The 25676-nt window shown below is 39.8% G+C and overlaps 3 protein-coding genes across 4 annotated transcripts; 2 read left to right on the top strand and 1 right to left on the bottom strand.

The window, feature by feature from the left end:
• Positions 1–714: 714 nt before the first annotated feature.
• Positions 715–12817, top strand: nr1h4 (nuclear receptor subfamily 1, group H, member 4). Of its 2 annotated transcripts, none has more exons than XM_019361488.2 (9): positions 715–851; positions 3627–4004; positions 8196–8336; positions 9235–9377; positions 9487–9585; positions 9836–9935; positions 10077–10223; positions 12093–12206; positions 12335–12817. In XM_019361488.2, the coding sequence occupies exons 1-9, from the start codon at positions 755–757 to the stop codon at positions 12571–12573; spliced, it is 1458 nt and encodes a 485-aa protein (XP_019217033.1). In that variant the 5' UTR covers positions 715–754; the 3' UTR covers positions 12574–12817. The 2 variants fall into 2 exon arrangements, with proteins under 2 accessions (XP_019217033.1, XP_005471000.1); XM_005470943.4 differs by lacking the exon at positions 715–851 and adding an exon at positions 1828–2309 and having other exon boundaries at positions 12335–12573.
• c1qtnf13 (C1q and TNF related 13) lies at positions 12757–19212 on the bottom strand. The gene is made up of 3 exons (XM_005470937.4): positions 18602–19212; positions 16250–16404; positions 12757–15054 (listed from the first exon to the last, which is right to left on the bottom strand). The coding sequence occupies exons 2-3, from the start codon at positions 16278–16280 to the stop codon at positions 14000–14002; spliced, it is 1086 nt and encodes a 361-aa protein (XP_005470994.1). The 5' UTR covers positions 16281–16404; positions 18602–19212; the 3' UTR covers positions 12757–13999.
• Positions 18185–25468, top strand: ube2na (ubiquitin-conjugating enzyme E2Na). Its single transcript, XM_003440517.5, has 4 exons — positions 18185–18338; positions 23064–23310; positions 23494–23634; positions 24208–25468. Exons 1-4 carry the CDS (start codon positions 18309–18311, stop codon positions 24252–24254), a joined length of 465 nt encoding a protein of 154 aa, XP_003440565.1. The 5' UTR covers positions 18185–18308; the 3' UTR covers positions 24255–25468.
• Positions 25469–25676: the final 208 nt, after the last annotated feature.

Raw genomic sequence — 25676 nt, 5'->3', positions numbered from 1 at the left:
GATTTACCGGTGACTTATTATTAAGGCTGCGGTGTGGCATTGTTTGAAGGTTTGGTTGAAGTGTGGGCAGCGGGTTTCTGAATTCTTGTGGGTAGCTTTAGACTCAAGGGAAATTACACCTAGTTAATTAAAAATGTGGCTGGTGAGGTCTATAAAAGTCATGTCTCACATGGGAACATATTTTGTCCCTAGCAGCAGAAAGGCCTCGGGCACATTTGAGAACTGGTATTAGGATATTGTATGAGATGCTTTCAATCTCCTCAGCTGTCCAGATTTTAATATAAGATTTAATAAGCAGTGCTGTTTGTTAACTAACAGGTGAGGCCTCCATATGATATGTTCAGTGAAATCAAATTAACAGAGACAATGATCTTGTCATACTAATGACACAGTCTTACTTGAATCTGTAACGGGACAGGCAATAACAGAAAGAAAGAACAGACCTCTTTCCATGACTTGGTCTTCCTGAGGCAGTCTGGTCACCTGACCTTCATCCCCCACCTCTCTGTAGGGAAGTACCGAACATCTCTTCCCAGCGTGGGAGAGACCTGTCAGGTGCACTGATGTGGAGACTCCCAAGATGATGTTTAATTCCACTGGAGTGCAGACGTCTGAGGGACTTGGGTTGCTTCATTGTGGTTGACAAATCACTTTTTCATGCTTGTTACAGAAATCACTAAATTCAAAGCGCGTGACTGCTTTCCAGCCCAGTCCAACCTGTGTTTTCTGAGGCGGTGACAGACAACGCTCCTGAATGAATGAGTGGATGGGCCCCGACATCAATGTGGTGGGACCACTGCAGCTCCCACCCAACGATGAATTCTCCATCTTAGAGAGTTCCCACTTTTATGGTAAGTTTATGGAAAGAGAAAATCAAAACTGAGCAAGTGGCAACATTCCCATACTAATATTTAGCGATTATAATTGGTACAAGCATGGGGAAATCATCTCTGCATTTAACTTGTACGAGTGTTTAGAACAATAAAACAGGAGGCCATATATAAAAGATGGCTGTAGTCACCCTAACATCACCCATGCATGGGTCTGTGAACTATTTTGAAGCTTTAAATTGTTGCAAGTTTGGTTTTAAGAGCGACAAATGATCAAGTTTGTATGAGAGGAGTGCAGTGCTGAATTCCAGTTCTAACAGTAGAAAGGTTAATTGGCAGGCTGCATTGACAGACTCAATGAGTGCAGTTTAATTAGTGCTAAATAACAAGAGAAATAGTAGGATATCACCCAGCAAAGTTGTAGTAAAGACAACGTTGGAGTAAATACACATTAATAGATGAGTCATGCATGCAACATAAAAACCCAATCTTAGCCTTAACCTTCACCCTAGCACATTTTTAGAACAGAAGTTTCTGTACAGGTTTTTATGTACAGATGAAGGAGCCATGAGCACAGACAGTACAAACACAACCAAGAGCATCAGTGAACTGATTTAACCAAGGAGAACCTTAGCAAATAGCTATCACTATGTGGGCTCTCAGCCACTAGTCAGGGTTTCAGCAAGAGCTGAATATTTTACCTTTTGCAAAGATATAATTTATTGATGATTTATTACTAATTCACATGTTTGCATTCTAGTGACCTGTAAACAAACAGATACATTTAATAGTTTGAGGCTACATTGTGACATTTTTCTGTCACAATAGTCAGTTATCTGCCAGTGACTAAGGATCTGTAACAACTCTGAGTGAGTGGCAACAGAACAACAATCTTTCACTAACCAGCTGAACAAAATTGGCTTTTTTAAGGTAAAAAGTACATTCTGCACACCTGCTATCACCTACTTTAGAAATCAGATGTTAATTTTTAATGAAAATACCAACTAACAATAGGTAACGCCCATCCAGCACCTGTAAAGCATTTATGGATGCTCAAATTCCTCCGAACAATTGCATGAGCCAGATCTGACCTCTCCACAAATTCAAGCTCACTGAACAGTAGCAGTCAGCTTGTACCTGTGTCCACATGTGGAAATGACTTCTGATATCAGCTGGCTACTTGTAGCAGTGTGAAGAAATGTGACTATGTGGTTAATAAGTAGCTGTGGCAACCTTTGCTCTTCCTGGGATTACTCAAGCAAGTGCCAAGTTGCTACAGTAGGTACGGTACTCAGATCTTTCGGGAGAACACGCCGATCGAAAGGAAGAAATTGAAGATGATTGTTTTGGTTAATAAAAGGAAAGATAGACTTGAACAATAGAGCACAGCCGGACAGTGTGGATCAGAGAGCTAAGTTTCAAAATAATCTGTGTTTGGTCTCACAGAAATGGCCATGGTCCAGACTAAGTCTTCAAGAGGTCAGTGTTACATTATATTATACTGATATTCTGTTAGTATTAGGCGGTTTGATGGCTTTAAAAGCAAATTTGAACATTTCACAGTCACTTTAGTTAAGAGATGATTGCATTGTGTTGTCTTGGTAGTAGTCATCCCTGCTAAGTTGTATATAAAGGTAATAAAACTCATCAGTTTTACCTCAAAGTGTATATTTACCCCCCTTACCTCAGTCTCAAAGTGTATATATATGTATTCTTCTTATTCTTACTCTTTCTATATTTATTGTTGTTCTTTTGCGCTGTATGGAACTGGAGCCTCGTTGTCTCGCCTCTCTATATACTGAACTGTGTTTAGCAGAGATGACAATAAAGTTTACTTTGACTTTGTAATAATGAAACAAAAGTACGATCCCGTTAACATTCTTCGACTTAATATCACTTGCAAATGTGTAATTTTGTTCGTTGCGCTCTTAAATCTGATTCTAAAGGCCACAATGTGCTCTGTGTTAGCAGGTTGTTAATCATTTATGGGTTTATAGTATATGTACAGTATGTTATGAGAAAGTAGTTAAACCTTCAACTTTGTTTAACTATCACAGTTCCCAATTCTTGGAAGCAGAGTTTTGATTTTTGGATTTCTATATGACGGTTTATTTGATATTCTTTTCTTGGATTTTAGTTTGCATTTTTATCTTGATGTATATACTTTTCTATTTTGAGCCTTCAGTTCTTCATCCACTCCCTAAGTTACTTAATTACGTTGTTGCCTCAGTGTGTCGCCTGTTTACTCTCCTGTGCCAGTTCCTCTGTGTCAAATTTATTCATGCATCTGTGCTTCTCTCCTTAGGTGTTGTTCATACTTCCTGGTCTATTTTTTTTTTTTTTTTACAATAGTTGCCTCTTGTATCATGTGTCTGCTTCTACTTCCCTCCCATGGCTGATTGTCTCATTCTGTTTACCTGTGTCTTGGTTTCTGGTTGTTTCCACGTCCCCTGATTGTCCTCCGTGTCTGTGTTTATCTTTTGTCATGTAATATGTTGGTCATCCCAGTGTTACTGTCATGTCAGAGTCTACTAATTCTCTATGGTTGGAACTTTTATTTTACCATTGTGGCCATTGTATATTTTGGATTTACCATGCCTTTAATAAAGGTATTAAAGGCAGGAGTCATCTGTTGCAAAGCTTTTCTTTTAATATTTTAACGCTTTGACACTTTAGCTTTTCGAGGAACTTTATTATTCAAGTAACTTGTTCATATTAAAACTGCAACAACTGTACTGTGTCTCTTATTACATTTGACTAAGATGAAGCCACATATCATTTCTCTTCTTCGCTTAGATATCCTCACAGATCAAGGCAGCCCTCTCCTGCAGGATCCCGACATCTTACCCTTCACCAGCTATCCCAGCATGCAGTACCAATTCATGGAGCCAACAGTGTCTTCCACTCCATACTATTCCACTCAGAACTACTACCCACAGTATAATGGAGACGAATGGTACTCACACACAGGGATATATGAACTGAGGAAAGGACCCCTCGAGGGCAGCTATGAGGTGGAGATGGAGGAGGGCTCCTCTGTTGTGCCAGCTGCGTGCAAGAGAAGCCGGCACCTGTCACAAGCTGGAAGGGTTAAAGGGGAGGAACTGTGTGTTGTATGTGGAGACAAGGCCTCTGGATACCACTATAATGCTCTCACTTGTGAGGGATGTAAAGGTGAGACGTCGAACAGGAAACAGCAGTGTGATCCTTAACTGTAACTGTAACTTTAAATAGCCTGTCTTCTTTACAGTTTAATGATAAGAGCAGTTGGTAGAGCTGACAGACACTAGCAATTTAGGGATTTTCTAAATGTGGTGACTCAAGGATGACATGGCTGGGCCTCATCGGAAATGGAAAACTTTCATCAAATAAAAACAGGGTTGAATACTAGTCACGATATACAGTGGAGAAAGAAGCATTAAAATCCTTTACTTTAGTGAAAGCACAGGCATCCTAAAAAATAATACGTAACCAGGGTGATAATCCGTTGGTCAGAGCAGAGCAATTTCAGTGTCATGGCCTTGGTGATTCAAACCGGATGTCATGAGTAAGGGGTGGGAACTGATGGAATCTGCATACTCATACAGGAGCGACCTGGTAATGAAAAGGTTGGCTCAACCTAAAGCGTATTGTGGTTGATTAATCTTCTATTGAAATTGAGACCATAAACTCATAACAGAATTACCAGCTTTTCTATACAGTCAGGTTTCTTATTGTACCTTGAGGAGTTGCCCCTGCTAGCCATTAGAAAGAATGCAAAGAGTTAAGAGTAAAGGTACTTCTGCAGTGGCTTCACAATGCTTTAGTGCAGGGGTGTCAAACATAAGAACAGCAACACGAACGAGAATATCTCCACTTTAAAAAAAGGGGGGGGGGAAGAAGGACAGAAATGTTGGACTTTTAATTGTATTTTCACAAGTTTTACAGCTTTTCCTACTGATAAAGATTCCCACCATGGCCACAGTCATTAAGTTATGTTTGTTTCATTTTCCATATTTATTTCTTACAGCTGAAGCCCAACGTGACGTGCTGACAGATTTATTTTGTTTACTGCAGCAGCGTTTCTTTAATCATGTAGAGAAATACTTGAAACTGAACTTCCGTTTTTATGTTAAGATATCTCAGGGATTAAATTTGTACTTAAACTTCTTTACACTGAAAGAAAGGGGAATTTCACTGGCCCACATAAGATCAAAGTGTGCTCATGTTTCAGAATGAGGGTGAATTACATTTCAGAGCGAGACAGTGCCACCTTGGGCCATCCTCTGATACACCTCTGTTCATTGCTAATTAATTTTTCTATCTATGATCAGCGTCTGGAGTCCAGGTTATGTTAAGTTATGCTAAAGCTTTTACAGTGTTTTCATCTAAGACTGACTGTGTGTCTAGTGTGCAACTGCATAATAACGAGCTGAATGACATTTGCCCCAAATTCCAACATCATGTTATTGTGTTTAGCTGTTGACTTTAAGGGGTCTAACCATGATGACGATGTGTTTAAATCTACAGTTCAAACAAATGGAGAAGAGACAACATGTGCTTTTACAATCTTGTTAATTCCAGAGGTCTTCAACAGTTTGAAATGCCCGTGTAAGCAGCTCCAATGCTGGACCTGATACTTGTAAAAACTGTTTTTGTAATCTGTTATCCTTTACAGCTGCTGTACACTGAGAACAAAATACCATTTATTCCGTATTTAATAGCCCTTCAGGGACAGGAGGTAAACTATGCAATCATACACTGAAGGGTTTGAAGCTGATTTTAAGGTAACAAAAAACAATAAAATTAGGCAATCTTACAGTAAGAGCAAGGACTTTACAACCCTTTTTGTCCCTTTTACAAATCATTAACTTGGGGATGAACTGCTGAAGGCCACCACTCTGCTGTCACCATGTCTTTATGACACTGTTGATTTGGTGTGGATCCTGCCAAACAACAGGGTGAAACGATATAAGTGTAATTCCACACTGTTAAGTGGGACAATGCCAGGAGTGTGGCTGCTGACCTGTCCTGCCATTTGACTGAGAATAGGCTCAGGTCTACCTGGTACTGCCACCAGATTGGGTTCCTTCTCAGCTTTCGGCTGTACAATGCACGAGTAACCTGAGCTCAGTTACTCTACTGCATGCCATTGTGCTTAATGATGTCAGAATGTCTGCTAACTGTTCCATAGTTATTCTGAGCGTGTGTGTGAGTGCATGTCAGTAGTCCAGGTATAAGTTATTAGTGTGGTGTTTGGATTAAAGCCAGTTGGGTTTACTATACAACTAAATTAGAACAGTTAGTGAAGCAGTAACTCAAGTTTTTTCCGAGTAGAGTAACACTATCATTTATAGAAAGCTGGAATCTGGAGCCGATCCTTTATTTACTTTCTAAGTACCAATACCACAAAAAACAAAACAAATGTATTCAGCATAAGCAAAAGTAATGACACACACATTATGGCACTGATAACTTCATACCTTATATTAGCAGAAATTACCTTTTTAATGCTATAAGAATATATGTGTCACTCAAATATTAAAGAAAACACTCAAATATTGCAGTGCAGAAACTCTTGAGTTGTATTTAACTGTCATGTTTCGGCTGTGTGGAGGCAGGAGAAGGACCCAAACGCAAAACTCACCGAGACAAAAGTGAACTCAAAACACTGCTTTATTGCAGGCTAGCACGAAAAATATAACAAAACTAAACTGGGACATGGATAACTAACACACAGGGAAACACAGCCATGAGGGAGAACGCGACACAGAACTGAGGGAGACGCAGACCTAAATACACAGAGGGTTAACGAGGGAAGTGGGAGCACACGAGGAACACAGGTGACACTGATAATCATAACAAGACAAGGCAGGAGTAAATGCAACACTGACGGGAGACTGTCAAAGTAAAACAGGAAGTATAGAGGTTCAGACAGGAGGAGAGAGAGCACGGGGAGAGCACAGACATAACGGGCTGGGGAAAACATGGAATAAAACACAAGGAGAGACGAGGGCTCAGATACACAGAGGGGCACACAGGGGGTAAGAGCCACAAGGGGGAAAACACATAAGGAACAACGTAACAGAGCAGGAACCATGGCCTAAATACAGAACAACATACCAAAATTACAAGAGAACCAAGAATGCTGGGCCAACATGGCCCAGGATCATGACATTAACAGGGTTATTTTTCCACATATAAAATGTGCCACTTATTATCTTTAATGAGTTTTTTTAAATAACATAACTTAATGCGCCCTTATTAAAAATATTTATCTGTTCTGTCATGACCTGATACGGAAGCCGTAACATAACTTTCATTTTTTTCATTTTTGCCAGTCAGAGTAAAAAACGGCACACCATTCGTCTCTCCATTCAGTTCAGCTCATCTAGTTCAGTTGCGTTCTACTTGTATAGCACCAAATCACTACAACAACAAATTGCTTTATATTGCAATACAGAAAAAACTCTGACAACCAGAAGACTTCCTGTGAGCAAGAGCTTGGTGACAGTGGGAAGGAAAATTTTCCTTTTAACAGTAAGAAACCTCCGAGAGAACCAGGCTCAGGGAGGGACAGCCATCTGACAAGAATGGCTGGGGATAAGGGGAGAGAGACAGGACAAAAGACGCACTGTGGAAGAGAGCCAGAAATTAATAACTCACACAACTAATCGATGCAGATTATATAAGCTTGTTTCTGCCAGTGGAAAAAAACATGCCTGTCAGAACTAAGTTGAACTTTTGGGTTAATCAAGATTTTGAGTTAGGTATGTCAAAATTCTGAACAAACTCTAAGTTATGAGATAATTACCTGAAATTTTGAGTCATGGATGATTTTTTTCCCCAGTGATTGAAGCTCTTAGTTAAAATAAATTTTTTGCCTTTATCTAGTCTCTCCTTTCTTTCTGTCAGTTGCTAAATGTTCACAGTCTTTATGACACGGTAAAGGAATAAGATAACACAATATAACTTTAAGAAAAGATCGTTGTTTAATCAGCTCTTATTTGGGCTTATGTAGTATAAAGGTAAATTCTGAACATTCAGTTCAACTGATATAGCGCAAATTTACAACATGATGATGAAAATATTAGAAAAAAACCCAACAATTACATGACTCCCTATGAGCAAGCACTTGGTGACAGTGGGAAGGAAAAACTTCCTTTTTAACAGGAAGAAAAAAACCTTCCAGCAGAACCAGGCTCAGAGAGGTGCATTGATCCACCACGACCTTTCAGGGTGAGGCTGGGGGTTTAGGAACATTGTGTCAAATGCCCTAAAAATCCAATAATTAACTGGCAAACACTCATGTGCACATTAAAGATCATAACATATCGGCGTCCCATGTTGTTAATACATTTTTATTTTTATTTTTACTACGTTCAGGTTTCTTCAGACGGAGCATCACGAAAAATGCTGTGTACAAATGCAAGAGTGGTGGAAACTGTGAGATGGACATGTACATGCGCCGGAAATGCCAGGAGTGCCGGCTGAGAAAGTGCAAGGAGATGGGCATGCTGGCAGAATGTGAGTATCGCTGCATTAGAGGATGCCGAAACAGGGAATTAAAGTTAACGTGTTCCCACAGTAACATCTACTTATTATAATTAAGAGAGACTGCTAAATATAAGTGTACATTTTCCATTCTGACATGGGCTGTTGAATTTTAATGGGGGAATACATGTCCGTATGCATCACACAATACAAACATGTGTTTATCTGTTTAAGCTGCATTTAAAAAAATATGAACATGACACATTTGCTAAAGAGATTTTTGCCTTGATGTTTCTTGGTTGTCTCTATAGTTTCAAATGCTGAGCTTACCTCAAAGTGAAGGCAAAATCTGTAAATAGGAGCACCTACTTTTCTGAAACTGGGTATTGGAGGATTATTGGGGTCTATTATAGAGCTGTCAGCTGAAAAGAGAAGGATGAGAGGCTGGACTCCTGTTGCTCATAAATAGTACAGAGCAGCTGTGATGAATAATGCAGGGTGGAAGGCATTCACGACTCTCTCTATCTGCTGCCTCAACAGGAGCCTAGTGAGTTAGATTTTTGATCAAAATGTGAGAAGACAGATGGTAACTGAGAACGCTTCTCTTCTCAGCACTATCTTAAGTGTAAACTTATTATGCAATTGAACAGATAAATCTAAAGTAGTGGCAGTTGCAGTGTTTTTGGGAGGGAATAAGGTAGAAAAGGAATCACATGTTTAATAGAGTGCAGTTCACATATATGCATTATGATGTGATGTTAAATAGTAAACAGTAAGAGTTGCAAAAGTAATCTGCCTGCTTGTTGCACATAGATAGTAATTAGTTTGATCAAAGGCATCATAGATGAAAATAAGCATTCAGCACTGCTGCTGCATTAAAAACCTGCAAGGTATTTAACACGCAAAGTCAATCCTTTGTCGCTACTGACAGGCCTGCTGACAGAGATCCAGTGTAAATCTAAAAGGCTGCGGAAGAACACCAAGGCCTCCCCAGGACAGTCGACTGGGGATGAGACGGAGGGGCCAGAGAATGTCGACAACAAGCAGGTCACCTCCACCACCAGACTGTCAAAGGTAACCTCAACATCTGCAGTGTCCTCAGAGCTCGCCGATGCTCTCAAACAGGCACAGAAGACGTCACCGCTTAATGATGGGCTGTTTTTGATTTTCTCTCTAAATCTAGGAAAAGGTTGAACTCACCAAAGAGCAGCAGGCACTCATGAAACTCATCGTGGATGCTTACAACAAACATCAGATTCCTCAAGATTTTGCTAAAAAGCTGGTACGAAACTGAAATGTTGATATTAAATAACCAGGCAAACAGTGCTGATGAAAACTGGCTGCGGGGAATGCAGCTAACAAAATAAAACCTGTATGCACAGACATCAGACAAGCAGCACCAGCTTGTTGGGTGAAATAATGTTTGCATGACTACATGCCGCCAAGACTGTTTTATTAGTTTGCTTTGTGAAGTTTTTGCTGTTTGCTCCCTTTTCCCACTGATCTGTTTTTCCCACTGTTTTTTCTTCAAGCTACAAGAACAGTACAGCGCAGACGAAAACTTTCTCCTACTGACAGAAGTGGCAACAAGTCAAGTTCAAGTTTTGGTGGAGTTTACAAAAAGTATTCCAGGTATTTTTTTTTTCTTTTTACCAATCCTGTGGAGCACACTGCAGTTTTATCTTAAGGTCATGGACAGAGGCATGACAGATGCTGGGAGAGTACGTAAAGTAAAAACACCTATTGTAATGACAAGTGTTATGTCTGTCATAGGGTTTCTGTCTCTGGATCACGAAGATCAGATTGCTCTGCTGAAGGGTTCAGCTGTGGAAGCCACATATCTGCGCTCAGCTCAGGTTTTCAGCAAAAAGATGCCCACTGGATACGCGCAACTTTTAGAGGAGAGGATACGGAAGAGTGGTGAGTCTACAGCAGCACCTATAAATGTGTCGGCGCTTATATTCACCAGTTATAGCAGATGCAGGTTTTTATGTGTGCAACTCTTGCTTCATGACCTTCAGCAGTCTTGGTCTTCTGCAACCAAGCAGCTAAGTTTTTCAGGTCCTTGATTAATATTTGATCTGTGTGGGTTATGTGTGCTGACCTGTTGATCTCTGGCTGGGTCTAGATTACGCATGAGCACACACCTTCACTGGCTATTGTTTCACTCTGTTTGGTGCTACATGTGCATCCATGCTTACAGATTAAAGGAGAGTGGCTTTTCTGGGATTAATTTATTACAACGCATGAGTTTCTTCTGCTGTTTTAATCAAACCTATAGATTTTTGCTCATATGTCCCCTGTGTTGTCTCCTTTAAAAGAAAAAATCATTTATATTAATGTGGGGTGTCATTATGTCAACCAGGTTGGACAGTTAGACAGACAGCAGCGGTGATGGCAGGCGTGTGTGCGCGTCACTGGGTCCCTCAGTGCTGCTCTGGTGTGAATAGTGCCTATAAGAGATATTCACAGTAAAGGCCAGTCTGGGAGAATAAGTGATCAAAGCTGTCTGAGGAGGCCATTGTTTCTTATCATAACATCAGAAGTGCTATTGTCCACTTCTCTCCCTCTGAGCCCCACTGGCATTTCTGAAAGCTCGATGATGTGCCCGAGCAGACAGGCACCCTCTGCTAGCTGAAGAGCTTTAATATCAGGAAGTGCTGCCAACGTGCAAGAGCATACTAAACAAAAACTTTTAAATAATATAGAGAGTAGTTTGAAATATGTATATGAAATATGTTTATTATTTAATTGCTGCTTAGAACCAGAGAAAGGCAGAAAAGGTTTTAGAAATTATGATTTAGAGGTGAATGAGCCTGGGATGACTGCGCTGCACTGTACTGACAGTATTTTACTTTTTACATATGTCCATCCAACCATCCATCCATCCATTCTCTTTTGCTTACCCTTATCAGGGTTGCGTGGGGGGGGCTGGAGCCTATCCCTGCTACCATAGGGCAAGAGGCGGGGCACACTGTGGACAGGTCACCAATCTGACGCAGGGCTAGGATAAGGATAAGATCTATGATTAACTGCAAATAATTGTGTCGTAATTGCTGATGGCTTTACATAATGAATACAGTTCACTCATAAAAACTCTTTCTTCGCTCTCTCCTTTGCCTCACTTCTCTCACACCTTCATCCACCTCCTCCTTGCTCTTCTCACCACAATGCAGCAGAGCACATCCACCTCAGACCCTGTATATGTGTTTTTGATTTAAATTTGAGAGACTCCAGTCTTTGATCATATTAGCTGTAAAAGCTTAAAACTGAATGTATTTTACATGAAACGTAAAAAAAACTTTACAGTATCTTTCTTAAAAAAATCATATTAAATCAAAGGAATAGTATAATACAACATTATAGATCAAGTAAGGCTGAATATCCTGGTCAAAGTACAGGCTGTTACATAAAACAGGCCCTCTCTGTGCATCTTAAAACTATAAAACCTCGCCAGCTTTCAGCAGCATCGACGATCCTTTATTATCCATCAAGTTAGTGCACAGACTAACATTGTCTGCGTAGAGCTGCAGATCAGAGACTTAAAGATATTAATTTGGGAAGGTCAGTTTACTGTGTTTGGAGCACTTCCAGTCAGCATAAACACAAATGTATATGAACATGAACAACAACAACAGAAATTGAATTACTGTGCTTTAAGTAATTAAACCAAAGGTTAAGAGATGGCTTCTTACTTTGAGGACTTTTTTATTTACTATTCACTGACTTTATATATAAAACTTTATATTTTATTAGAAAATAAAAATATGTTGCTTTCTTTTTCCACAGGTATATCACAGGACTTCATCACACCCATGTTCAACTTTTACAAAAGCATCTGTGAACTCCACATGGCACAGGAGGAACAGGCTCTCCTTACTGCCGTAACCATCCTGACACCAGGTGAGCCCCCCAAAAATAGTGTTAAATGCAATGATTTGGAGGTATTTTGTTGTTTCCTATAATAATATTTGATTCAAATTTTGATTTCTTTGAAGATGATAATCAATATCCACTCTATTCCTTTCCAGATCGGCCTTATGTCAAAGATCAGCAGGCTGTTGAGAGACTTCAGGAGCCCATGCTGGATGTGCTGAGGAAGCTGTGCGCCCTGCAGCATCCGCAGGAGCCACAGTACTTCGCTCGTCTCCTGGGCCGTCTGACAGAGCTCAGAACGCTCAACCACTTCCATGCGGAGATGCTCACATCCTGGAGAACGAATGACCACAAATTTACCCCGCTGCTCTGTGAGATCTGGGATGTGCAGTGACGCGCCAGGACAAGAGAAGAAGGCGGTAACACAGGGGTGATAATGTGGACATTAACTTACAAGACAACATCATGGCTCAAACTTGCAGTCCTTTCCCAGCCTCTGTTGTGAAGCCATGACATTGGCATTAGTCATGTACTGATTGGTTTAGAGTGCTGCTTGTGCCTTTCTCATGGATTACTCTATTATTTTTAACCATGCACAGCACAAAGAGGCTCCTGTTCAAATATTGGGATGTGGCCAACCTTTTTTGTTTTTAACTGTGTATATCATGCAAAACAGTGATTAGTCAAACAAGTACAAACACTGGAAAGCCAAGGTGGTGCTCCTAAGAAGCGGAAGGCTTAGATTAAGTGTGATAATGGGTGAATCCTACGATCTGCCTGAATAAATGTTTTCAAGAAAAAAAAGGTTTACCTGGAAATAGTTTTCATAATAGTTAGTCACAACATCTGGGATGCAGTTATTCAATAAAGAGTAAGCAAAACCAAAAAAAAAACATTGTCACCTTTTTTGCTTGATCATATTTGTATAATCTTTCATTTTTACATCTTCCAGAAGCATTGACTTTTTATTCCTTATTTATGCCTGTAGGTAGCCATCTGCCCAAACAAAGGCGTCTCAATTAGAGGGCCGTGACTGAGGGATTTTTTTTTTTTTTTGCATGTTTTAACCAATTTTCTAATAGCCAATAAAGATTATTTAAGACGAATGTTTGGCTCCTTTTCTCTTCCTGGTGGTAATGGTACTGTGAATCAGAAGCTTTAAAAGCTAAAGTAGAAATGGCAACATCTAAGGATTCATGTTTGGAAAGAGATTTATCAGATGTTGAGTCCTGTGTTATAATCTGTTATAAAAATCCTTAATTACAGTGTCTACCCGTTAGGTTCATTTTCATCCACAAACCAGCATTTGTTTGATTTAGAAGAAGAAAAGAACATTTGTAAATCTCATTTAAGGAAATTTATTTATCATTTTCCCAAAATGCACACAAATCATTTAATCAGATCTTTCTACAAATAAAAGTTAAATAACTTTAACATGGTGCAACTCTAAGTCTAATTTTTGTAGTACATAAATTTGAATAAACTTTACATCATTTACAAAGGGGTTTTTTGTCATGCAACGTTCACTTTTTTAAACTAAAAATTCTCAGATAGTTGTATCTGTGCACCGAAACCCAAACTGTATCACAGATTTTCTGAGAGAAAATTGCACTTAGCTGTATCATAGCACCATCTGGTGGCAACAAATGTTACCTTTTGGAATAACATTGTTTAATAAAAACAAACAAAATGTTACAAAAAGAAAGAGAGAGAGAACTCTGTTAAGCTATGCTGACCACAGATTAAAAATTCTACCTGACTCATTGACGTGGAGATAAGCTGCAGGCTGGGAACAAAAACCAGCTACAACCTTAAGACATTTATAGGTGACCTCTGTCCTCCTGGCTGGTGGCAGGTGTTTCTGTATCTGGATAAACCAGGAAGCCTGAGAACGTGGTGTACCTGCCCTGGTTGCTGTAAACAGCAAAGCGCTCATCCTGTTGACTGTACAGCCACACCCTGTCGCCCCTGCTAAGAGACAGCAACAAACTCTGACTCTGCATTTCCCGTCTCTTAGATGTGTCATCATCAAACACCATCGCCTGCACCTCGCCTTTCCCGGTCATCAGCTTCACTGAAACAGCCCTACGAGGGTGTTTCCCCACAGTGAAAGCGAAGAAGTACACCCCTGGGAAGTGGCAGGTGAAGCGGCCAGAGGTTTTGTTGAAATGGCCCCCTATGTTGACGTATTCTACATCAAAGGTGATTGGTGGCTTTTCTTGTGTCCAGCTGCTCTGACCCATGAGGGTTGATGTCCGTGCTACTGAGAAGGCAGACCGTGGCTGCTCTCTCTGGCCTCTGACCTGAGGTGGACAGTTTGGGTAGGGTAGAGCAGGTGTAGACAAGTGGTTGCTGATGTAGCTGGTTGCCATGGCATCAGGATAGACGAGGTAACCTGAGAAGGTGATGTAAGGCCCAGCATTGCTGTACAAAGCATACTGGGGGCTAGGCTGCAAGCGCAACCACACTATGTCCATTTTCTTCAGACCGATCATGAGACTTTGGCTCTGAACTTTTCTCCCTTTCTTGCGGAAGTCGTCATAAGCTATAGCCTGCACCTCCTCTCCGTTCTTCACCAGGATGACAGAGAGCATTTTTTTGGGAAATTTTCCCACAGAGAAGGAGAAATAGTAAGCCCCGGGGATGCGGCAGCGGAAGTGGCCGGTGTCTGGATTGAAATCCCCTCCAGTGTTGACCACGAGCCTGTTGAAGGTCACTGCCTTCTGCTTGCCTCCCACCACGCTACTGGTTTGCGTGGCAGAGAAAGCAGAGAGGAGACCTGTTGGCACGGGAGGGGCATAAAGGGGAGAAGCTGGTCCAAAGCAATTGATGAGGAGGAACAAACATAGCACATAGTAGTGTGTGCTCCACTGATCTGAAAACAAGACAGAAATACCTGTGAAATTACATAATGGGATACCAGTCAATTAAAGCATAGGGAAACAGAGGGGGAAGTATTGTACAGAAAGCAGTTCAATATCTCTGACACTGTCTAATTCCTCTCCCGTGATTAATGTATGTGATAAGTGCTGTCTGTCAGAATGATCATGGCAAAATTGTCAAGTCTAATTTGCATTAAATTCAGAGAGGTGCTGAAGGAAATTTTGGCTAAATTTTCAATCCAAATCACTTTCTTTAAATCTTCTAAGGGCTCTGTGAGTGCTCCTCTAAGATACCTAGACTAAAAATCAGTTTTTATCTGAGCACATATCCACATCCATCAGGTAAAGCTTCAAAGGTCACTTAAAACCAAAAGGCTGGCAGCAAAGTGAAGTACACTTCATTTAGGCCTGGGAAGTATGGCTGCTCTCTGTTAACATAAATTCTTCTACTTGAATTAAGCCCTCGGTGTGAGCAGCAGCCCCTGTAATATGGCTGGTATTGTTTGTTCTCTCTGTGCACTGACAGAAGGGCTGCATTAGGTGCTGGTTCATCTGTTCCTCTGTGTGTTGAACAATGGAAAATTTAAAATGGCTGTGGAGGTGGGGCAGAATGAAATGCTAAAAGATATGAGAGCAAAACAATTTAGGAAACATTAGTTTAGAGTGTGCACAGGTTGTCATAAATCACGAATATTGTAGCTTTTTTTTTTAACAGGCATAACTTATTAAATTTTACCATCACACACATTAGTGAGCACAAACCTACACAGACAGAAATGTATGATCCTAAAATTGCTAATCCTTCACAAAATTTCATACTCTGTGCGTATATGCATAAAAAATACATTTTAAATGCTACAAGGTCAGATCTGTCTGATGATGGTTAAATATCTAACTCTGAGCACGAGTTGTCTTAACTGGATCCAAAAACCTATCAGGTTGAAGTTAAGTTTTCAAAACCTAATTTTAACCTTTTAAAACAATCTTGCATTTATTGCATTCTTTAAAGTAAGCACTTACGTTTATATAGCAGTGACGCAGAGTGTAAATACATACAAAATACATAAATATAAGTCACAGAAATACATATTTATGACAAACAGCGTAATTAAAAAACCCTCACACTTATTCAAACACACAGCTCTTGCATTAAAACGTAATCTATCTGTAAGAAACATAAAAACGCACCTGTGGAGCTACAATGGGGCAGAAACCGCATGGTGAAGGTTGTTGCACTGCTAATGTCCACATTATAGGCCTGACACCCAAAGGGGCAAAGCTTTTGTCCATTCAGATATGAGAGGAGGAGGAGGAGCTCCAAAACCTCCTCCAATATATGCTTCCTATTGAACCATGAGACAAAAAATATCCCAAAATTCAACAGGACTCTGCAGGTTTATTGCATCTTGGAGATGTTCAGTCTAAGAAATGCATTGTGTTGTCTAACACTGGGAAAGACGATATCAGGCACTGTGGTAACCTCTGAACAACTTCTGCTTCAGGAACAAGCACAGCTGGGAAGCGCATGTAGAAAAAAAAGGTGTTGCCAAATGACAAAAAAAACAGCCATGTTGATGTTAATAGCAAATATTCTCCTACAGCTGCTGCAGTGCAAAAAATACTGATGCTGCCAGTGCTACCCCTCAGCCTCCTAGTAGATGCACATGGTATAGATTTGAAAATCCTAGGTGACTTCCTTCTTGAGACACATGCAGTAATCTGCTTCTGTCCCCTCCCATTTGAACGTGCATGCTGACTTTTGAACTGCAGTGCTGATAACAAGCCAGTTGGTCACTACTCACTTTATTACATGATGATTATTATTTATGAGTCATTTTTATTTCTCATTTTTATTAGTCCAAACAGATTTCTGGGTCAAAGTAAGAAGTCAAAGTCCTTCTGGTGCTGACCTTTGAAAAAGCTATAACAAATCAGGGTATGGCTCTTATGTGTTTGTTTTTTATTTATGTAAGATGTGTTCTTTGACAGTTTCTACTGCCTGGTTTTAATTGGGTGTTGCTGAAAGGTCTTTGCTCTTTCAATTAAATATAGTTTTAATGGGTATCATTGTGATCTGTTGTTAATCAGAAATAGCCCTGCACGTGCATAGTAGATGAGTTGGATTTACATATATATATATATGTATATATATACTTATATACATATATATAACTATATTAACAGCTTTAATCTCTACTCTTATGAAATGAAGTTGATGCTATACTATTGCACTGTATGTTAGGTGTACAAAGTAGAAAACATATGCATACAAGCGCAGTGATACTGGGTTAAATGTTGCACCAACCAGACACTTCGGTAGCCATCAATAAGCTTCTGCCATAACCCTGGATGAATATCTGAACACTCTTCTTGGCAGAATTGGTAGAGTTCATTTAAATTGGTTGGTTTTCTGGAATGGACAGCTTTTAAATGCAGCCCACAAATTTTTAAGTAGGGTTAAGTTTGGGGCTTTGGGTTGGCCATGAAAGAAGTTTAATGTTAGTTGGCGTTATACATTCCAAAACCGCTTTTGATGTGCATTTCAGATCACTGTCAAGAATCACTGAAGAATTTGAAGGTAATCCCCCTTTTTTATTATTCCATCTACTTTGTGCAATGTACCAGTACCAATGACAGCAGAACAGCCTTAGGAAATGGTGATACCACCACCATGCTAGATAGTTAGTACAGTTACCTTCAGCTTAAAGGTCTCACCTTGTGTCACTGTGGCCAAATAGCTAATTGTTTGTTTTGTCTGAACATAAAACTTTTTTCTGGAAGCCATTTGGCCTGTCCATGTGAGCAGCTGCAAATTTTAGTCAAGCTCAATTTTGGATGCGTAAATATATATCACTATATATATCATTTCTGTCACATAAATCTCATAAATCTGTTTTTCCCTAGTTGAAAAAAAAATTAAACTTGCCTGTAACTGTTCACTGCTTTTTTTTCATGTTATCCTATGAAAAATGAAACGTACAGGCCAGCCCATGTTACCCATATTTATCGATTTCCATTAGGGCTTACCCTAAGAAGACGTTACCTTTACTTGGATTAATGTTTTTTAACCATTAAAGAAACATGTTTGCATCCTGAGTGTGTTAGACAAGCAGCTGCTCTGTTAGTCATGTTCACGTCCCTCCATTCACTATCGTCGTGACGCAGAGAACCCGGAAGACGTGTTTGCTGTCAATGCCAACGACAGAAAGAAGGCACTGAGAGCTAAAAAGCCCGCATTTAAGACAAGATGGCAGGACTGCCCCGCAGGATCATTAAGGTAAAATGAAAAAAAAATCACGCCTCAAACAACAGCATGCCTTTTGTAATAACGGCAAAAACACCGCAATCACAACCACAAACTCCTAAACGCTCTGGTGGTGCGCCCGGCGAGCACTTTTGTGTGCTAACATTAGCATCTCGCTGGCTAACGGGTAGTTTGTTAAAGTAACTTCCGCTTCGTTTCGGCACCCAGATACGCCGAGACACGGTGGGTTAAAAATACACCACCGTGCTGTAACGATGGCGGATAAAAGTGCTTACCTTTTCTAAATATACTTGTCTAAATATACTTTTCTGGTGTTCTCAAGTTGCTTGTAGTGCTGACAGAAAGGCTGGCTAGCTAAAATGCTAACACCGGCTAGTTGTTTAGCATTGCTTGTATATTATTAAAGCCCGACACTGCAAGCCTCGTGCCTTTACTGTATACTGCAATAACTTAAAATCACACACCCGTTTTATTTTTTTTTTCGTTATTTATTTTTATTTTTGGCAACCATTTGGAGTTAAAGGTTATTAATGTAATCAAAACGTGTTTAAAAACTGCACAAAAAATTGGATGAATGAAATCGCTCCCACTGTAGGTTACTTCAACAAGGCCGATGACTTTGTTAATGATAACATTATGACTTGCTAATTTACTTAACGAGCTTAATGATTTGTAAAACTGTTGTCAGGTTGACATATTTAAGGCCTTTAGAGTTTCCTTTTCTGTACGCCAGCCCAAATCAAAAATTCACACTTGCAATTCACACTCAACCTGACGATTTTTTTGGGGGTGGGGGTGTACATGTTTTTAGAGCGACTGTGACTGCTTGTTGTATTTGTGTTACATTTAGGGTCACAGTTCATTGATTGAAATACATTTTCACTCGTTTGCCTTCTTAGCAGGGTAATATGTTATTTTCCCATTTTTTCTGTGTTTTCCTGAGTGTGCTTTTTCTCAACCAAGCTTTCAAAATGTAGTTGATTCCTCACTTTTGTTTCCTTCTAGATCTGTAGTTGCAGACACAAGCTTTTTCTTAGCACACACATCAATAAAAAGGGGACCTTTTGTGGTTGACTATCCACGTTCGTTACCTTATTATACAGAAATGTGTGCAAAAATAATTGAGTGAATGTTAAAACAAATACAGTACAATTGTTTTGGTGGGTTCCAGCCTTCATCTATGCAGGAAAAACCTTTGTTTAAAATCATGTGTAGTGTCCAGGTGTGTGAGGAAGCAGGCCACAGCCCAGACTTGGTGGGAAAAGGTGGAAGGGCTGGGAACAGTACTTGATGGGACGAGCCCTTGAGCCCTGAGAGCGTGTGACTGGGACAGGGAGCCCCTCTACTGTCTGTGTTTTCACTGCATGGTTTTGTCTGTGGGTTATCTGAAACATTTCAGGAATCTCACTCCCAGTTGCATGGAGGAAATGAGTGTCAAAAACAAGTGTGGTGGTTGTTTGCACATTTATTCAATTATATTTTGAATACTGTAAAGTTAGTTTTATTGGAGTCAGTTCTGCAGTTCAAACAGCAAAAGAAGAGACTATCATTTTTAAAACTGAGAAAATAACAAAACAGTTTTGTTCAACTTGTACAACAGTAAATACTTGAGTCCTATGAAAACCAAGTTCATCCTTACTGCTTCATTGGGAATCAAGAAGGAAGATGGTACCCAGGTGCTCCTAATCAATTGCACATGATTAATTGATTGCCAGGTTTTGCCACTTTGGAGCATTTAGGCACAATCTCCCAGGAGTGGGCGTCCCAGCAAATTTCCCTCAAACTGGGATTGTGCAATGCTCAAAGAAACTGCAAAAATACCCAAGAGCTAAATCTCTGACTCTACAGGCCGCTGTTGGGTTTTTAAAGTTCTTTACAACACAATCAGAAAAAGATTGAACTAGTATGTGTCGTTTGAAAGTGTTTCCAGGAGAAAGTCTCCTCCTAAAAAGAACATGGCAGCGCCACTTGGGTTTGCAAAGTTGCATGTAAGCCAAACCCTTAAAGTTATATCATGAATAACTCAAGGAAATATGTATTTATTATATCACGATAAGGAAATTGAGCTGTATTTTTGTGTTGAGATTGCTAACCAACTGCTTAAAAACCTGCCTTTGTATCATGCAATCAGATCGCAAATTTGCATTTGCTCTTCCTGTCATATTGAGTGCTTCAGCAGTGTTTGATTGTGTCATTTAAGTAGGGGTCACACATCAGCAGCTGCTGGTATCTTCTCTTTTGTAGCCTGTTTACACCTTCTGTAGGAACAGTTTTCTTGGACATTTTGCAGAGTACTTTGTTACAAGCTGTTAAATTGGCCTTTTTTTTTTTTTTTACACAAGAGTTGTGAGATACTGACACGTGTCTCTCACTGGCAGTCATGTCTGTGCCTGTCGTCTTCCCCGTTGTGCACTCAGGAATGCAAATGCGTAATGTCTCTATATCATTAATATTGTGATTTGACACTTTTATATCATGTAAACATTTATTATCTGAAACCACAAGACTTGTTGGGGGGTCCTTTGGACAGAGGAGACCGAAGTGAAACAACATATCAGCACAAACACCTCATGCCAAATGTCAAGCACGGTGGTGGCACGGTGATGATTTTGCCTTGTTTTGAAGCCACAGGACTTGGGTACCTTGCAGTCTTTGAGTGGACCATGCACTCCTCTGTATATCAATGTATTCTATAGTCAAATATGAGGCCATCTGTCCAAAAATAAAGCTTGGTGAAAATTAGGTCATGCAACAGGGCAATGATCACAGCAGCAAATCTACAGCAGAATGTTTGAGAAAAAAATAAAGTCAAAGTCCTGACCTTAGCCTGACTGAATTGCTGTGCTGGGATCTTAAGAGAGCTGTGGATAAGTGTGAAACCCCAATGAACTGGAGCAATGTGTTAAAGAAGAGTGGGCCAGAATTCCTCCAAAATAATGTGAGAGACTGATGAATGAAGTCATACAGAAAAGAACTTTAAATTACTTCAAGTAATAGCTTAAGGGCGTTCCACAAACTATTGAATAATGGGGGTGTGCTTAGTTTTTCACGGGCCTGCAGAGAGTGCTGTTTAATAGCCTGAATGTAATTTTCTTGCCAGAGGTATTGCTAGTGTGTCACTTGTGCCTCCTCATGTATACCACAAACCATACCAAATACCTGCTCCTCTGTCACTGTAAAGGTATGTGTTTTAGTGGATTACCTGACTTTGACCTTCAGCTGGGAGTAGACTTGCTGCGGTGTCTGATACACTCATAGCGGGGTTGCCAATAAAAGACCCTCACAGAAGAGTTTTTAGATTCCCACCACTGAAATGAGTGTGAAGTCCACCAAGAGACTTCTGCCTACAACCACCATTGTTAGGATAATGACACACAGCTTTTTGTGCCCTGATTTGGAGCCGGTTATGTTCAGAGTTTTGATTTCAAATCTGTCTAAGCACCATGTTTTCACTGGTGCTCTTATTGACAGCATGTGTGATATTCATTATCAACTGGAGGAATAGGTTTTATGCATGTGTCTTTGCCAACCAAGGAAAACCCATTGTAAACTGTGTGGTTCATTGTCACAAGAATTTGTTTTCACTTGGTGAAGCAGAAAATGCGTGAATGCTTTGATACTTATTCCTAACCTGTAGCCAAGTTTGTTTTACACTGCTGTGAATAGAACACAGATTAGAAATTTGGGCAGGACTTGATTGGTCAGTTTTATATGGAAGAAAAATGAAATGATGTGCCAGACAACATCTTTTATGCAGGTATGCGTAGACTAAAGCGGAAAGTCTGAGCTAACACAGAAAGTTGAACACCACTGCTGTGATAGTCATTATCTCTGATGGAGGTTTAGGCTCTCTGACGTTTAAGGACCCTGATTGTGATCACCATGAAACGCTTTAACCCAAGTGCATAAAACACGCAGCGCTCATTATTTCACGGTTTCTCACACGTCTTGTTTTTTTTTTGTTAAGATCTTTGGAAAGATTTCATGCTTTTTGGAACTTTTTTTTTTTTTTAAGGACATCCTTTGCCTTCGATCTTCTTTTTGGATGTGTGTAGAGACTGCAGGGCTGCGTATGGTGCAACTCTGCACCCACAGTGGATAACAGGAGAGGACGGGGATTTATTTCCCACTGCCCTACTATGCTTGCAACAATGAAACACACATTCTGATTTATGATCTCTGAATATCAGCAAAACTTTTTTTAAATTACTATTCTTTTGCTAATTAGATACATTTATTGGTGTAGCTCTATGAGATATCGGAAATGCTGTTAATGACCCAGAATCAATATATCAGCTGATATGAAAAGATAAATTATTAGTGTCACTTATTCTTAAGAATATTGAAATATATATTACTATTATTGACTTTCAGTGATGTATTTTATAAACTACTTTGCACCTGTATATGAAGACTGCACATTTCCTTTATTCAGCTACAAATGCTGCAGACTATAGAAGCATAATAAATGGACCTCCAGTCACTCTACTGGCCAGACCATGTGAGGAATGTGTAACGTCTTATTTTCTGTTATATTTAGGTTTTAAAAAAATTTCCTGTTGGCACAAACCTGGAACCATATTATCTGAAACCATCATACCTGTGATTGCCCGGTATTATCTGATGTCTCTAATACAACATTCAAAAGCAGTTCCCCAAAACGACCTGATTTATGGACTTGGTATTCTAATTTATCTAATTCTTCTTCCTTTGTTTCTGCTTTCTTTATTTTTCCAGGAAACTCAGCGCTTGCTTGCAGAGCCTGTCCCAGGCATCAAGGCGGAGCCAGACGAAGCCAATGCCCGCTACTTTCATGTGGTCATCGCTGGACCTCAGGACTCACCTTTCGAAGGAGGCACATTTAGACTTGAACTCTTTTTACCAGAGGAATATCCCATGGCAGCTCCTAAAGTACGTTTCATGACCAAAATTTATCATCCGAATGTTGACAAGTTGGGAAGAATATGTCTTGACATTTTGAAAGGTAAGACAGTATTCTATCTGAAAAATCTATGAGAATATTAATCGTGTCTTTCACCATCATATATTCTTTGTCTGTTATTAAAAGTCTCTTCCTAAACAGGATCATTGGTCACTTTTCATGTTTTTTGCCTGTATGCATTTTTATTTGACTAGACTTGTCTTTATTTTTATTTTTTTTAAATAGATAAATGGTCACCAGCTCTGCAGATTCGTACAGTGCTGCTCTCAATCCAGGCTTTACTAAGTGCACCCAACCCTGACGATCCTCTAGCAAATGATGTTGCAGAGAAGTGGAAGACCAGTGAAGCTGAAGCCATAGAAACCGGTGAGAGCCGTGATCTGGTGTGGTGTAAAGACGAGATTTACCACATTTTTCATGATGTTGTTAGCCAGTATGATGCTCCTACGTTGTTATGATAATCTTGGTCCACGATCAACATTGCAACTAACCAGTCATGAAGAAGTTAACAAATGCTTTTAAAAACTATCACTAGCAAACCACCATGACTAACCAAATTTAGGTAACAGGAATCCTAATTTGATAATAAAGTTGTTATAGTCTCGAAATTATTAAAGAAAACACTTGTAATGCTTACCATTTGTTATAGGAGAGATTTTTTTAAAAACTGTGACCTTTTTTTTTTTTTTCTTTTCTTCTTTCCCCCTGCCCACATTGCAATGTTATGACATCACAACAATGTGATCGGTCAGTTGCGATGTTGATCCTTTACTAAAATTATGACATGATGATGATAATGCAGGAGCATTACCCATAGTTGTGCCACTTCATCTCTGTATATAAACAAGTCACTTATATCACACACTATTAATATGGAATATTTTCTTGTAAGTTATGGTTTCCTTTAACATTGATTTATTCTTTTATTTTACTTTACAGCCAAGACATGGACCAGGCTTTATGCTGGAAACAAAAATGAAGTGTAAAGCAGCCTCTTGGAGACGGAAGTGGAAGCAAATTGTATGAACACAACTCATGTGCTGCCAAGACCACCTCCTGCTTTATTTGCATTTAAAGGACACCATCTTTTAGTGTATATACATGTCAGATTTTCTTATATGTATACACACTAAAAGTACACACACACACACACAAAATATATATATACTGCTGACATTTGGTGATTTAAATGCACACTAGAATAAGAGCTGTCTTTGTCCTGACTCACTACTATTCAAATGCATGGGCAGAGGTTTTAGATCTACTCATCTGACTTTCTTTGTCCACTGAGGGGAAAAGGTGTCTTGCATCCCACTTTTTTTCCGGGGGGGGGGGGCAATTTTGGAGCAGGGGAATAAGCTGAGTTAGAGACTGGCTTAGATGTGGATAACATGATATGCTTTTTATGTTTCTTTTAACTTTGTTTTATCGTGTTGCTGTTCATTAAAAGCAGCTAACTCTACTAGCCCACTGTTTTTGTAGGCGCTCGCCTGGAGAAGGTTTAGTCCTGTGTAGGTTTGCCCAGTAGGACGCATAAACAATCATTGCTGTGCTGCTTCTTCGAGTCACATCTGGATTTGTTAAATATAAACTGAGATGACTGAGAACCAAACTGAGCCTGCCACTGTCACATTAACTTTTCCAGCCACTCTCAGTGTGGACTTGGATGTACAGTATGCTTTTGTGGATGGCATGAGAGTGTGTGTGGTGGGTTCAGTGGACATCGTGGACCTTCCTTTAGTTTTAGCACATACAGTAGGTGTTGTTACCATATCTCGTCTTTTACATGTGAATCTTTTCTTGCTATTAGCATACTAACTACTCTTGTTTTTCGCCCCTTACGTCATCAGTTTCATTCTGTAAAACTCTGGTTTACCTGCTGTCACTGGCATTTATTTCACAAAGCAGTGTGGTTACATTTGAACAGTCAGTTGATGAAAGCAGGAACTGGGGTGTTGTGATTGGTGTGTGAGAAGAGATGCTGCATTGTGGAGGAGATCACACTCCTAAAGTACAGTGAAGGCTTTGACTCTTGACTGTTGTGATTGGGCTATGGCTGTAAAGTCTGTATTCATTTCACTTTGTGTAAATTCATTCTTTGTTAATCTGAAGGTGAAATGTTTTCCTGCTCTCAGAATGCTATGAAACAGTCCAACTACGAACTTTTATGTTCTGTAAATAAATTCTGTTGATTAATAAATACCTGACTGTGATTCTTTATAGGACATGTGGTACATTGTGTACAAGTTGGTTTGTAATTTGTACACAGAGTTACACACAGTTCACTTTTGAAGGGGGATGGGGGTGGAGTCTAACCCTATCTATCATAGGGCGAAAAGCCATTACAGGGCAAACAGGGAGAGACAGATTATAGACCCGACTTCCTCTTTACATTTTAGGAAAATCGG

The sequence above is a fragment of the Oreochromis niloticus genome, linkage group LG7, assembly GCF_001858045.2.
Source record: "Oreochromis niloticus isolate F11D_XX linkage group LG7, O_niloticus_UMD_NMBU, whole genome shotgun sequence".
NCBI classification, from domain to species: domain Eukaryota; kingdom Metazoa; phylum Chordata; class Actinopteri; order Cichliformes; family Cichlidae; genus Oreochromis; species Oreochromis niloticus.
Note: the sequence above shows the minus strand (reverse complement) of the source record. Positions and strands in the feature narration are given on the sequence as shown.